Raw genomic sequence first — 12,486 nt, forward strand, 5'->3', positions numbered from 1 at the left:
CACTGACCCACCCAGGCACCCCCAGATAGTTGGTTGAGTTTTGCTGGCCAAATGATTGTTGACTATTTTCACTTTTTTCTCTCATCCTGATTTAAGCTCCCCTTGCCACTGCTAGCTACCCTATAGCTGTTATGTAAAAAATTCTTACGGTAAACTTTTTCCTCAGTGTCCGTGAAAATTCTTAAATTCCATTTTGGCCCTGTGGTCACGTTTTTGCGTCATCACAGGAGCTCACCTTGATCCTCCTTCCCTTTGCTCTTTGCCTTGCTGCAGTCCGATCCCGACCTCCCGGCCGACGTGCAGACACCGTCCTCAGCTGAGCTGGGGAGGTATCCAGGCCTGCCCTTCCCAGCCTCCCAGTATATCCCGCCCCAGCCGTCCATCGAGGAGGCGCGCCAGACCATGCACTCCCTCCTGGACGACGCCTTTGCCCTCGTGGCCCCCAGCAGCCAGCCTGCCAGCACTGCGGTCCCAGGCCCTGGGGTCCCAGCCGTCCTGCCTGTGAACAGCACCCCTTCCCGGGAGGAGAGGCGAGTCACCCAGTGGGGGTCCTTCTACAGCTCTGCTCAGACGGCCAACAACCCATGTAGCGTAAGTACTGGCCTTCTAGAAGTCTCTGACGGGCCAGATGTTGGAACTTTGTTGCCTGTCTCCCTCCGTTTCAGAATCACTGCAGTAACACTCGTTTCACTTGATAAGAATTAAAGCTTGGCTGAGGTGTCTCAGTTTTCAGTATTTTTTCCCAAGTTAATTCTTAATGTTGGAAGCACCCTTTTATGCAACTCTGGTATTTAATGGGAGTCTCTTCCTGGGTTCCCTTCAGTGCCATGAAATGGAGATGGGGTAAGTGTCAAAGCATATTCTCATTGATGTCTTTATAAAGGTGCAGTTAGAATGTACCAAGTCATTAGGCTTCTTCTTAGAAGGCCACCTGGGACCGGAGTGGTCCTCAAGGCTCCAGGAGTATGGGCAGCTAGGCCACAGGCAGGCAAGGCCAACCATTCCAAATATCAGGTTTCCATCTTAGGACTTAATATCAGGATTTCATCTTCCATTGTTATCCTTTTTTTTTCCCATAATCCCTCAGTCCTTTCCAGTGTGTCTTCTCAAAACATGGGGGAAGGGGTAAAACTGAAGGATGTAAAATTAAGTATTGTTTTGCTAATTCCAGATTGGATGATTGAACTAAAACATTCAACTCTGGAGGGAAGTTCATTAGACCCAGTTTCTCAAGGAGTGCTTATACCGGGTCGTCTGATTTTGCTACCCATATTAAGGTGAAATTGGGTGGTCATGAACACATGTTAAAGGAATCGTCGTCTCTGAAATTGTTTTGAATTTTCGAAGTATGTGGTTAGTGATAGATTCTTCCCTTCCATAACTGCTACCATGTGGTGAAAAATATTCCATTTCATTGTTTTTAATGTTACAACTATAAATATTAACTACTTCATATTTATAACTGGTAGTTTATAACCTTTAAGGAAATGAGTGATACAGAACGAACTCTTTGGTAAAGCGAATGTGGCTTCAGCTGCTGTCCCTTCACTTTAAGCTTCTTTCACTTGTTTATACATCCAGGGAGCTTTATGGAGCAACTGCTGTGTTTGGGTATTCTGCTGGGTGTTGGGGGTACAGCAGTGCACAAGGCACAACTCCAACTTCTGTATTACAGCAGGGGGATATGTGGAAAAATTGAAGCAGTAATTTTAAAACTGCATGGTGGCTGCCTTGGCAGGGGTAGAGTACAGTCAGGGAGCACCTGCCTGAGCTGTCAGGTGTTTAGAAGGATTCTGTGGCTAAAACGGCATCAAAGCGAAGTCTAAGGTTAGTTAATGTAGAGACACATGGCAGAGACAGAATTAAAAGTATCCAGTACAAGCTTCTTCTGAACAAGATGGAAGAACAATGTGGGATTACCTGCCTTCCAGAAACAACTAAGATAACAAGGAGGGAAAATATATATAAATATACATACACACATACATATCTGTGGGTTTTCATAGCCCTGGGCATTAGGCAGCAAAGGAGAGGGCTTGCTAAGAAATGGGTTGAGCTCTACACTTATTCCAGTTCATTATCTTGAGAGAGTTTCTAGCTGCGGTGTAGGGAGGGAGACCCTCTGGCAGAGCGCTGTATTCTCTCTGAGTTGAGAAAGATAGAGTTGGAGACTAGGGAGGAAAAGATAGCTAGATTTCACAACAGGGAGTACAAGAAAGCTGAGAATTTTAGAGATCTGCAGGGAACCTTCATCTGAATACTGACCAGTTTAAGGGTATGAGGAAATTACCCAAGCCTGGGGAAAGAACCACCTAAAAAGATTAAAGCGAACAGTCCTCAGAGCTCACACAGGTGTGGAGATAAGTCCCTACTGTGGAATGAATTGTGTATCCCCAAATCTAAATGTTGAAGTATAAACCCCCTGTGGCTATATTGGAGCTGGGATCTTTCAGAAGGTGACTAAGGTTAAATGAGGTCATAAGGTTGGAGCCCTGATCTGATAGAACTGGCACCCTTATAAGAAGAAGAGACACCAGAGCCTGCTCTCTCTGCTATCTGAAGATATAGCAAGAAGGTGGCTGTCTATAAGGCAGAAAGAGAGCTTTCACCATAAACCAAACCCTGCGGGAGATTTGATCTTGGACTTTCAGACCAACTACTGCAAGAAAATACATTCCTGTTACTGAAGCCACCCATTCTGTGGTATTTTGTTAGGACAGCCCAAGCTGATGATTACAGTTCCTTTCCTTCCAGAGCAGAAAGCTGCATAATTCATGGAGCACCAGTTAGGTTACTCAGAAGGGACATTACTTTGCTTCAGTAGTGGGACAAAATGAGCCCCAGATTAAAGCTTCCCTAGTTCTGCCTCACAAAGCAAAAAACAATACGTGAACCCAAACAAACCTCAAAAATATGTATAAAAATCAAAAAATACATAGCACTCAACAAGTTAAAATTAATAAGGTCTGAAATCTAATCAAAACTAGCCAGATAAGCAAAGAGGCAGGAAAATGACACAGAAGTAGTAGACAAGGATTTTAAAAGAATAGACAAATGGAAAACACACACCAAGATGTTAGACTTAAATTCAGCCCTATCAATAATCCATATGAATGGTCTAAATATTCCTATTACAGGGCAACTATCAGTGGAATAAAACTCACAATCTAATTATCTGTTGCCCACAAGACACAAATATAAAGCCACAAATAGGTTAAAAGTATGGAGAAAGAAAAAAAAAAGCCTGGAGATAGATGAACTCTGTTAACACTAATCACAAGAAACTGGAGTGGCTCTATTAATGTTAGCCAAAATGATTTCATAGTAAAGAATATTACACAGGGATCATTTTATAGTAATATATTAGTCAGTTCATCAGGAAGACATAAAATCCTAAATGTTTCTGTGCCTATGACAGAGAATCAAAATATGGTAAGTAAAAACTAATAGAACTTTACACAGAAATAAAGCCATTGTTATAGGCAGAGACTCCAACACTTCTCTTTCAATAATTGATAGAATGAGTATATGGAAAATCATTAAGGTAGAGAAAAATTGAACAAGTCTTGCATTCATACTGATTATGAGCTTGAACTAATTGACATTTATAAAGGGCTTTACCCAAGAAGAGCAGAAAGAGTACACTGTATTTATACGGTGGGCTACTACTCATTGATAAAGAGGAATGAATTATTTATACATAAAACAATTATTTATACATATGACAACATGGTTGGGTCTCAGAATAGTTATGCTGAGGGAAAGGAGCCCCCCCACCCCCAAAAAGTGCATATTGTATGATTCCATTTATATGTAATTCTAGAAAATGCAAACTACTTTATAGTGACAGAAAGCAGATCAGTGGTTGCCTAGGGATGGAGTGAATTTGGGAAAGGTTATGGGACAGAGGGATTACAGAGGAGCACCAGGAAGCTTGGGTGGTGATGGATATGTTCATTATTTGGTTTATGAACATTGTTTGTGGGTACCAACATTTGCCAAAATTTAAAAATTTGTATACTTGAACATGTACAGTTCATTGAGTGTCAATTATAATGAAATGAAGGCTGTGAAAATTTTTGCTCCAAAATGTTTTTAACAATGAAATTGGTTCTGAGGGACTAATACAGGGTGAGAAGTAGGAGTGGTGAGACATGAGGCAGGAGAGAAAAAGCAGGAAGCTCTTGGGACAGAGCCTAGACCTCATCCTGAGGGTAATGGTCAGACACTGAGGAGTTTTGAGCACTCTAAAGACATAATTCAGTGTGCCTTTTTGACAAATTGCTCTCATTTTAAATTGGAGAATGGTTTGTCAGAATGCAAGACCAGAAGCAGGGAGACATTTAGAAAGTTTTCATAGTAATCTTGGTGAGTGATGTTGGTGGCCCCAACTAGCATGATGCAGTGAATGGATTCCAGAGGAAGAATCTTCATGTCCTTAGTGTGTTTAATTGCTAATGGCCCTGAGCCAGCCTATAGGAAGGGGAATCCAGAGTACTGAAGGAGGAATTGTCTTTAGAAATGAAGGGGTATATTTCTTGCATTTTAATAGCGGGTGTGGGGAGGAGTTGGGTGCAGATATAATCATGTTTGTAGTGGGCGACGAGAAGTTGAGGGACCTCCCATCTCATTGTGGCTTCTGTTTTTCACAGTGGAGAAAGCAGAGCCACTTAGTGAGAATGATTCAAGTGTGGCAGGGCAAGAGATTCAAGGGAGATTCAAGAGATTCAGAGATTCAAGGGAGAGCAGAGATTATGCATACCTTTTGTAGAGAATGGAAGAAGACCATTTAGGGACATAAGAGTAATTACTTAGTGGCATTGAAGCTCCTGTTGAGACTGGCTGTCACGAAATTATAGTGGCACGAATTAAAGTTCTGGATTTTTGTTGATCAGCATTTGGATACGCAGGTGGAGACAAGGAGAAGATGGGCAGTTGGATTGATCCGAGAGTAGAGGTTTCTCAGGCAAACGTGATGAAAGGACAAGGGGCAAGAGATGCGCAGACTAGAGGGTGCAGAGCACCTGGGTGGCACAGTTGTTAAGTGCCTGCCTTTGGCTCAGGTCATGGTCCCGGGATCGAGCCCCACATTAGGCTCCCTGCTCAGAGGGAAGCCTGCTTCTCCCTCTCCCACTCCCCTTACTTGTGTTCCCTCTCTTGCTGTGTCTTTCTCAGATAAGTAAGATCTTAAAAAAAAAAAAAAAAAAAAAAAAAAAAAAAGTTGAGAGGCTGCCATTGAAGTAGCAGTAGATCATACACTGTAGGGCAAAGACAGGGAGTTGGGGTCCATTCAACATGCTGCAGCTTTGTAGGTTCTCCCTCTAGCGTCCTCGGCATCATGTAGGTTGGATCCACCTTCATCTCTCACCACCCCTGCGGGACTTCCTGATTGTTTTCTGGCTCCAGTCTTGGATGTAGGATATGAGGGTGGTGGCTGACCTGTAAAATGCCATTTATTGCTCTTGAGCAGGCTGGGGAGTGGAGAGGCTGACACATCTGTGACCATCTTAATTTCCCTTTTCTTGGTAAGGGCTTATACGTACCCTACCTGCTAGGAACCCTGAATAATTTGGGGCACTCAGCTAGTTTTTCTGAATCATTTTCCTCCATGAGTAGGCAGTGTCCATTTGATCTTCAGATTCAGCTTTTTCATTCACTTTAGGGAAGCTTTCTTTAATATCTAAATCAATTTTCTTACTCTCTTCTATTTATTGGAGTCGAAGATACCAATTATCTTCGTGTTGGCTCATCTTTGTTTTCTGTACCTATCCTTTCATTCTCTAATGGCTTTAGCTACTTTGTCCTGGTTTCTCTGCCTTCTTTATGATTATCATGGACCTTTTGTCTGTGGCATTGATTTGATTTGGAGCCATATTATTCTTTTCCCCACTAGTTGATTTCTTAAAGTCATAAAGGCATTGTTTCGGTCCTCAAATTTCCATCAATAATTAGGTCCCAAATTATTTCAGTTTTCTGGTCTCCCATTTCCATTTATTCTATTCGTTTATCATCTCATCTTTGAACTTAAAAAAAGTATTTGCTATTCTTACTATTTACCATTATGCAGCCACAGTCCTTTTTTATTCCTTGGCTGCTAGTTCTCTCAGTTTATGGCATGAATCTGTTTCTTTCTTTGCTTGTTTGGTTTCTGCTGGTGAATTTTAGCAATAATTTTTGATTGATTTGTGTTACTATTTTTATTATTTTTTCATTGTTCTTAGGTTTTGGAGATGAACAATTCCACAATGATACCTTAATCTACCATCTTTTTTTTTTTTAAAGATTTTATTTTTTTATTTATTTGACAGAGAGAAAGGGAGATCACAAGCAGGCAGAGAGGCAGGCAGAGAGAGGGGGGAAGCAGGCTCCCCGCCAAGCAGAGAGCCCAACGCGGGACTTGATCCCAGGACCCCGAGACCATGACCCAAGCCGAAGACAGAGGCTTAACCCACTGAGCCACCCAGGCGCCCCCTTAATCTACCATCTTAACCAAGAACTCAAATCCATAGCAAGATTTTTATAAACACTCTTAAGAGAGTGGTTTTCTTGTCATGGACCTTGGATATTACCCTTATTTGTTTTGATAATGATAGCTGTTTAATCTAGTGAAAAGCAAAATCATTGGCTATATATATGCATATCTAATATAATTTGATGATGTTTATAAATTGGTCATAAATTGCTGTTTGTTGCCAGGAGGAACCTTATCACCCTTTATTCCCTCCTTTGACTACAGTAAAAACATAATAATGTAGATCTCAGGATGTCCTCAGTTACCACGTGAACCTTATTTACCATCTAATGACATTTTTTTAATCTTTTTTTTTTTTTGCCAGTGTAAGGGTGTTAGTTTTGCATTGGTGAGAAGGCTACTTAATAGGTGATGGGTGGTGTTTCTGCTTTCCTGAGTAACGTTAACCTCCCTGGAGCTGTCTTCTGAGTACCAAGTATGGATGTCTGAAGCAGGACATTTTATAAGTAGACCCATCCCAGTCTCCACCGACGATTTAACATGTCTTTCTTGCTCTATTGGCCTGTTTTATACTGAATAGAAAGAAGGGATTCATTAAAATGGGATTTTTATTTGACATCGCTGGTTGAAACCTTAAAATTCTATTATGTTGCCCAAAGTTTTATATAGCTGTGACCCACTTAAACACCTGTCATTATGTCTCTGATTTTTTTTAATCCTTTTCACTGGGGCCTGCACTACTGAAAAAATCACTTCCTTTTTCTGATTACAATAGAGTTGAAATCCCTCGTACCAGAATAACAAAACAGGTGGGGTAGACAGCTCGTTTTCACTCTTCTGTTAGTTTATCACTTACTGGACCTCCTGAAATCCTGATATGTAATATTGATCTTTTTTGTTTTGTTTTATTTTGCACATGAGTATGTTTAAAAAATCAAGACTGCTGAAAAACACAGGGACCACTGTGAATAATCTTTATCTGGTCTCAGATTTCCCTTTAATTATTTGAGAAGGAATAGAAACTCCTCTTCCTTCTATTCTTCCCTTCTTCCATAATCCCCTTTGCCTGTTTGACCTCAAATGGGGAAATGTACAAGGTTCTCTTCTCCCTCCCTCCGCCAAGGAGATGGAAGCAGGGAGGGTCAGAAGATGAAGTAATTTAAGCACAGTTTCATACATAATAATCCTTTCAAACTGTATGAGGTATAGGGTTCATTCTATCCTCCTTGGCATCACGAAATAGGCCCGGGGAAGTTGAGTAGCTTGGCTAGTCTGTTTAACTCCAAATCCTCTACTTTTCTTCCCAAAGAAGAGATTTATTCAAGGGGCGTATATCTGGTTTGGAAACCATGGGCCTTGCATGCAGTGGTTAAAACCTGGTCTCTTGAGTCAGAAAGACTTACTAGGAGGAAATTACTTAACTTCCTTGTGAGTTGATTTCTTCTATAAAACGAAGCTAGTGAGCCCTTTGTTTCTGTTACTGGGGCTGGAGTCAGCACTCATCGTGCTTACCCCAAAATACTAATTCATTAAATGGCAACTTAAAATATATCTAATATGAGAGCAGGTCCAGAAGCAAGTCTGACTTAGTAACTTCACTTGAAGCTATGGATCCTGGACAACCAGTTGGTTCAAGCTGACTGCAGTTGGATGGACTCTGGCCAGAGTCCAGTCTCTGCTTGTTAAATCTGATACCCAAATATCGACTCACAGCTGTTGAAAGGAGTGTTGAAGTAGGAGTCCCATGAATGTAGAGTCAGGATGTGTTGATATCATGAGGAACACAACATAGATACATGTTTCTTTAAACTGGATGCCATATTAGTATTGTTTTCGCCAAAGAACACATGGTTAGCTGAGATTAACTCAAGTAAAAAGAGCTGATTGAAGGATATAGGCATTGGGGCAAAACATATGGGCAGGAGTACGGCTGGGACTCCTTGGAGCCAGAAAACTTTAAGAAACTGAAGGTGTTAACCTCATCTTTAAGCATATGTCTAATTTCTGGTTCTTGTTTTATTCTTTTCCTTTTCACAATGTTCTACAGCACAGTACAACACTCACGTACTTTAGTTTTGTGGGTGTGTTTGGATTGCTGCTGGAAACCCGCTGGCTGTGGTGACCATCATGGCCCATGTGGGTAGAGTCATTTGTACTCAGTGTGACCACAAAGGCCTATCTTTTTAGCAGAAGGTACAGATTTGTAGAGAATACGCCTGTAGGGAAAAACAGAGGCCAGAAGGCTGTTACTCATATTTTCAAAAAAGAAAGAAAGGTCTAGAAATGAGTTGTGTGGGTTTTTTAAAAGCATGATAGTTTCAGTTCCCCAGGCTGAAACGTCTGGCATTATTGATGGCAGAATGCTTAAATGACATGCCAGCTATCTTATGAGAAAATAATTCTCTTGAGAGTCAATCCTGCAAACCCAAATTTGTGTGTTTGCTATTGTCACTTTCTAATAAATGTGGAATGTTAATCTTCATCTTCTTGTGGTTTTCTTCCAGAGATATGAAGACTATGGAATGACTCCCCCATCAGGCCCATTGCCGAGGTAAAGTTTTTAGGAGAAAATGCATTAGGACTCCCTCACATAAACTTTTAAAAATTTTGTAAACTCACTTTTTTGAGCTAATATTTAGAGCAGATAAAAACTTCAGAGTTGTGTGTTCTCTTGGACTAATCTGAAGAGGAGAAAAAAGGTGGAATTTACGGTCTGCTTCCAATAATGACAGACTAGATAATTTGCTGAGGGCAACTAGAAAAGCTAGACAAGATGTTAAAATAAAACAAACCCAAACCCAGATAGCTAACAGGACAGTGAAGTGGCATGGGGCCAAGGTCCAGGAAATCCAGAGAGATGAGCCCTGCCTTTTGGGCGAAAATTCTCCCAGGGGCCCCTGCTGATTCCAAAGGATGTGACTGAGAAAGTGAGCAGGACTTTGGACAGACTCATGCAGCTTGGAGTCTTGAAAATTCGACATGAAAGTTGTGGGATACATCTCAAGGCATGCTCGGGGGGGAGTTTGATGCCTTAAGTGAATCAAAATATATTTGAAAAGAAAAATGGCTGGAAACCAGTGATCTAAGCATCTATCTCAATGTTTAAAAAAAAAATTTAATTAAACCTAAAGTAAGTAGAGGGAAGGAAATAATAAAAATAAGAATAGAAATTAAAGAAAGGGGCACTGGGTAGCTCAGTTGGTTGAGCATCTTCCTCCAGCTCAGGTCATGATCCCAGGGTCCTGGGATCCAGCCTCATGTTGGGCTTCCTGCTCAGCAGGGGAGTCTGCTTTTCCCTCTCCCTCTGCTTGTGCGCGCTCTCTCTCTCTCTCTTGCTCACTTTCTCTCAAATAAATAAATAAAATCGAAAAAAAGAATAAATAAAAAGAAATTAATGAAATAGAAAAACAAGTACCATAATAGAGGAGATTGACAAAACTAGAAGTTGGTTCTTTGAGAGAAGCTAATAAAATTGGTAAATCCCTGGAGAGCTTGATCAAGTAAGTTGCATATCATTATCACTGACGGGAATGAAAAAAGACATTTTTTTTTTTTTTAGATTTTTTATTTTTTATTTGACAGACAGAGATCACAAGTAGGCAGAGAGGCAGGCAGAGAGAGAGAGGGAAGCAGGCTCCCCGCCGAGCAGAGAGCCCAATGCGGGGCTCGATCCCAGGACCCTGAGATCATGACTTGAGCTGAAGGCAGAGGCTTAACCCACTGAGCCACCCAGGCGCCCTGAAAAAGGACATATTAATCCAGATCTTTCAGAAACAAAAAAGATTTTGACGGATTTTTAAAAAGACTTCACAGATGTTAGGAAGATTTTATGAACTCACTTTTGTTAAATTTAAAATGGAAAGTAGGTCAGTTAAGCATCCACCTTCAGCTCAGGTCATGATCAGGTCCTGGGATCTAGTTCTGCATTGGGCTCCTTTCTCAGCAGGAAGTCTGCTTCTCTCTCTACCCCTTCCGCCTGCTTGTGCTTGCTCTTTGTCTCATGTTCTCTCTCCCATTCTCTGTCTCAAATAAATAAAATCTTAAAAAAATTCTTAAATGGAAAAATTCTGGGGCATCTGGCTGGCTCGGTCAGTGAGCATCTGACCCTTGATCTCAGGGTTGTGGTAGGAGGCCCATGCTGGGGTTAGAACTTATCAAGAAATAAATTAAATTGAAAAAAAATTTTTTTTCAAAATAAGATGAATGGGAAAATTTCTAGAAAGAAAGCCTGAATTGTCATATAACTATTAAAGAAATTGAAATCATTCCTAAAATTCTTCCCACAAAGAAAACTTTGGGCTTTAATGATGAATTCTACCAGAAACACGAAAGGAAGTAAACATGCCAGTGTCCTACGAATTATTTATAGAATATAAGAACAGAGAATGCTCCCCACCTCATTCTTAAGGACTGCATAACCTTTATCTTTTATTTTTTTTTATTTGACAGAGAGGGAGAGAGCACGAGAGAAAGCACAAGTAGGGGAGGTAGCAGGCAGAGGCAGAGGGAGAAGCAAGCTCCCTGCTGAGCAGGGAGCCCAATGAGGGACTTGATCCTCGAATCCTGGTATCATGACCTGAGCCGAAGGCAGACACTTAACAACTGAGCCACCCAGGTGCCCCAAGACTGCATAACCTTGATATCAAGGACAGGGAGAGGGAAATTGCAAGAAAGAAGACATTAAAGGTTCATGAGTTTTATTCAGGAGCATAGATGCAGAAACTTGAAACCAAATATTAGCAAACATATCCAGCATTGTATATGAGAGGATATCATATCACAGCCAAACTGGATTTATTCCAACAATGCAAGGGCAATTTAACATTTCAGAAAATCAGCCAATCTAATTCACTACCTTGAGGAGAAAAAAAGAGGGAAATCTCATTTCACTAAATAGAGCATTTGATAAAATTCATCATCCATTCAGTGGTGAAAATCTTAGCAAGCAGAGAGTAGTAGCAGCCTTGTCTAATCTGATAAGAGTTATCTCAGCAAATATGACTTAAGATTGAAATGTTGAAAGTTCTCCTTTTGAGAAGAGATACAAGACAAAGATAGCTGCTTCCATTACCTCTGTTGCCATGGGGGGTCTACATTGCCCTGGGGGTCTAGATGGTATAAAGAAACAAATAAAAAGAAAGAAAGAAAAAGATTAATGAATTCAGGAAAAGAAATAATACTCTTATTATTCTTAAATGATTTTTTTTTTTTAAGTAAAATCCCCAAAGGTCAAGTTGAGAGGTAAAGTGGAGGGCTGGGGTGTAGAGAAGGAAAAAATGAAACAAGATGGGACTGGGGAGGGAGACAAACCGTAAGAGACTCTTAATCTCACAAAACAACCTGAGGGTTGCCCCAGGGAGGTGGGGAGGGAGAGGGGGTTGGGTTATGGACATTGGGGAAGGTATGTGCTATGGTGAATTCTGTGAAGTGTGTAAACCTGGCGATTCACAGACCTGTACCCCTGAGGCTAATAATACATTATCTGTTAATAAAAAAAAAAAAAAGAAAGAAAATCCTCAAATGTCAACACATAAATTGTTAGAATTAAGAGAATTTAATAAAATAGATAAATTACAAGATAGCTAGATATAAGATCTGCATACAAAAATCTGTTTTATTTCTGTTTATGAGCAACAGACAAAATAAAAACTTTTAAAGATACTACCCAAAATAGCATTAAGAAATATAAAATATCTCAGAATTAATCTCAAAAAAGGTAGCTAAGCCCTCTAAAGAAAGTGTTCATGGATTGGGCAACTCACTGTATTTAAAATATCAGTCTCCCATAAGTGATATACAGATTCTTTTTTTTTTTTTTTAAGATTTTATTTATTTATTTGACAGACAGATCACAAGTAGGCAGAGAGGCAGGCAGAGAGAGAGAGGGAAGCAGGCTCCCTGGTGAGCAGAGATCCTGATGTGGGGCTGGATCCCAGGACCCTGAGATCATGCCCCGAGCTGAAGGCAGAGGCTTAACGCACTGAGCCACCCAGGTGCCCCACAGATTCATTTTG

General features: G+C 40.7%; 1 protein-coding gene across 1 annotated transcript in view; it reads left to right on the forward strand.

Moving 5' to 3' along the window:
• The window catches only part of KIAA1549 (KIAA1549 ortholog), a 135,451-nt gene that overhangs the window by 100,865 nt on the left and 22,100 nt on the right, over window positions 1-12,486 (forward strand). The window contains exons 16-17 of the mRNA XM_059397493.1: window positions 274-591; window positions 8,977-9,023. Of these exons, the coding sequence (XP_059253476.1) occupies window positions 274-591; window positions 8,977-9,023 (365 nt within the window). The remainder of the gene's footprint in view (window positions 1-273; window positions 592-8,976; window positions 9,024-12,486) is intronic.

This window comes from Mustela nigripes, chromosome 4 (genome assembly GCF_022355385.1).
Source record: "Mustela nigripes isolate SB6536 chromosome 4, MUSNIG.SB6536, whole genome shotgun sequence".
In the NCBI taxonomy this organism is placed as follows: Eukaryota; Metazoa; Chordata; class Mammalia; order Carnivora; family Mustelidae; genus Mustela; species Mustela nigripes.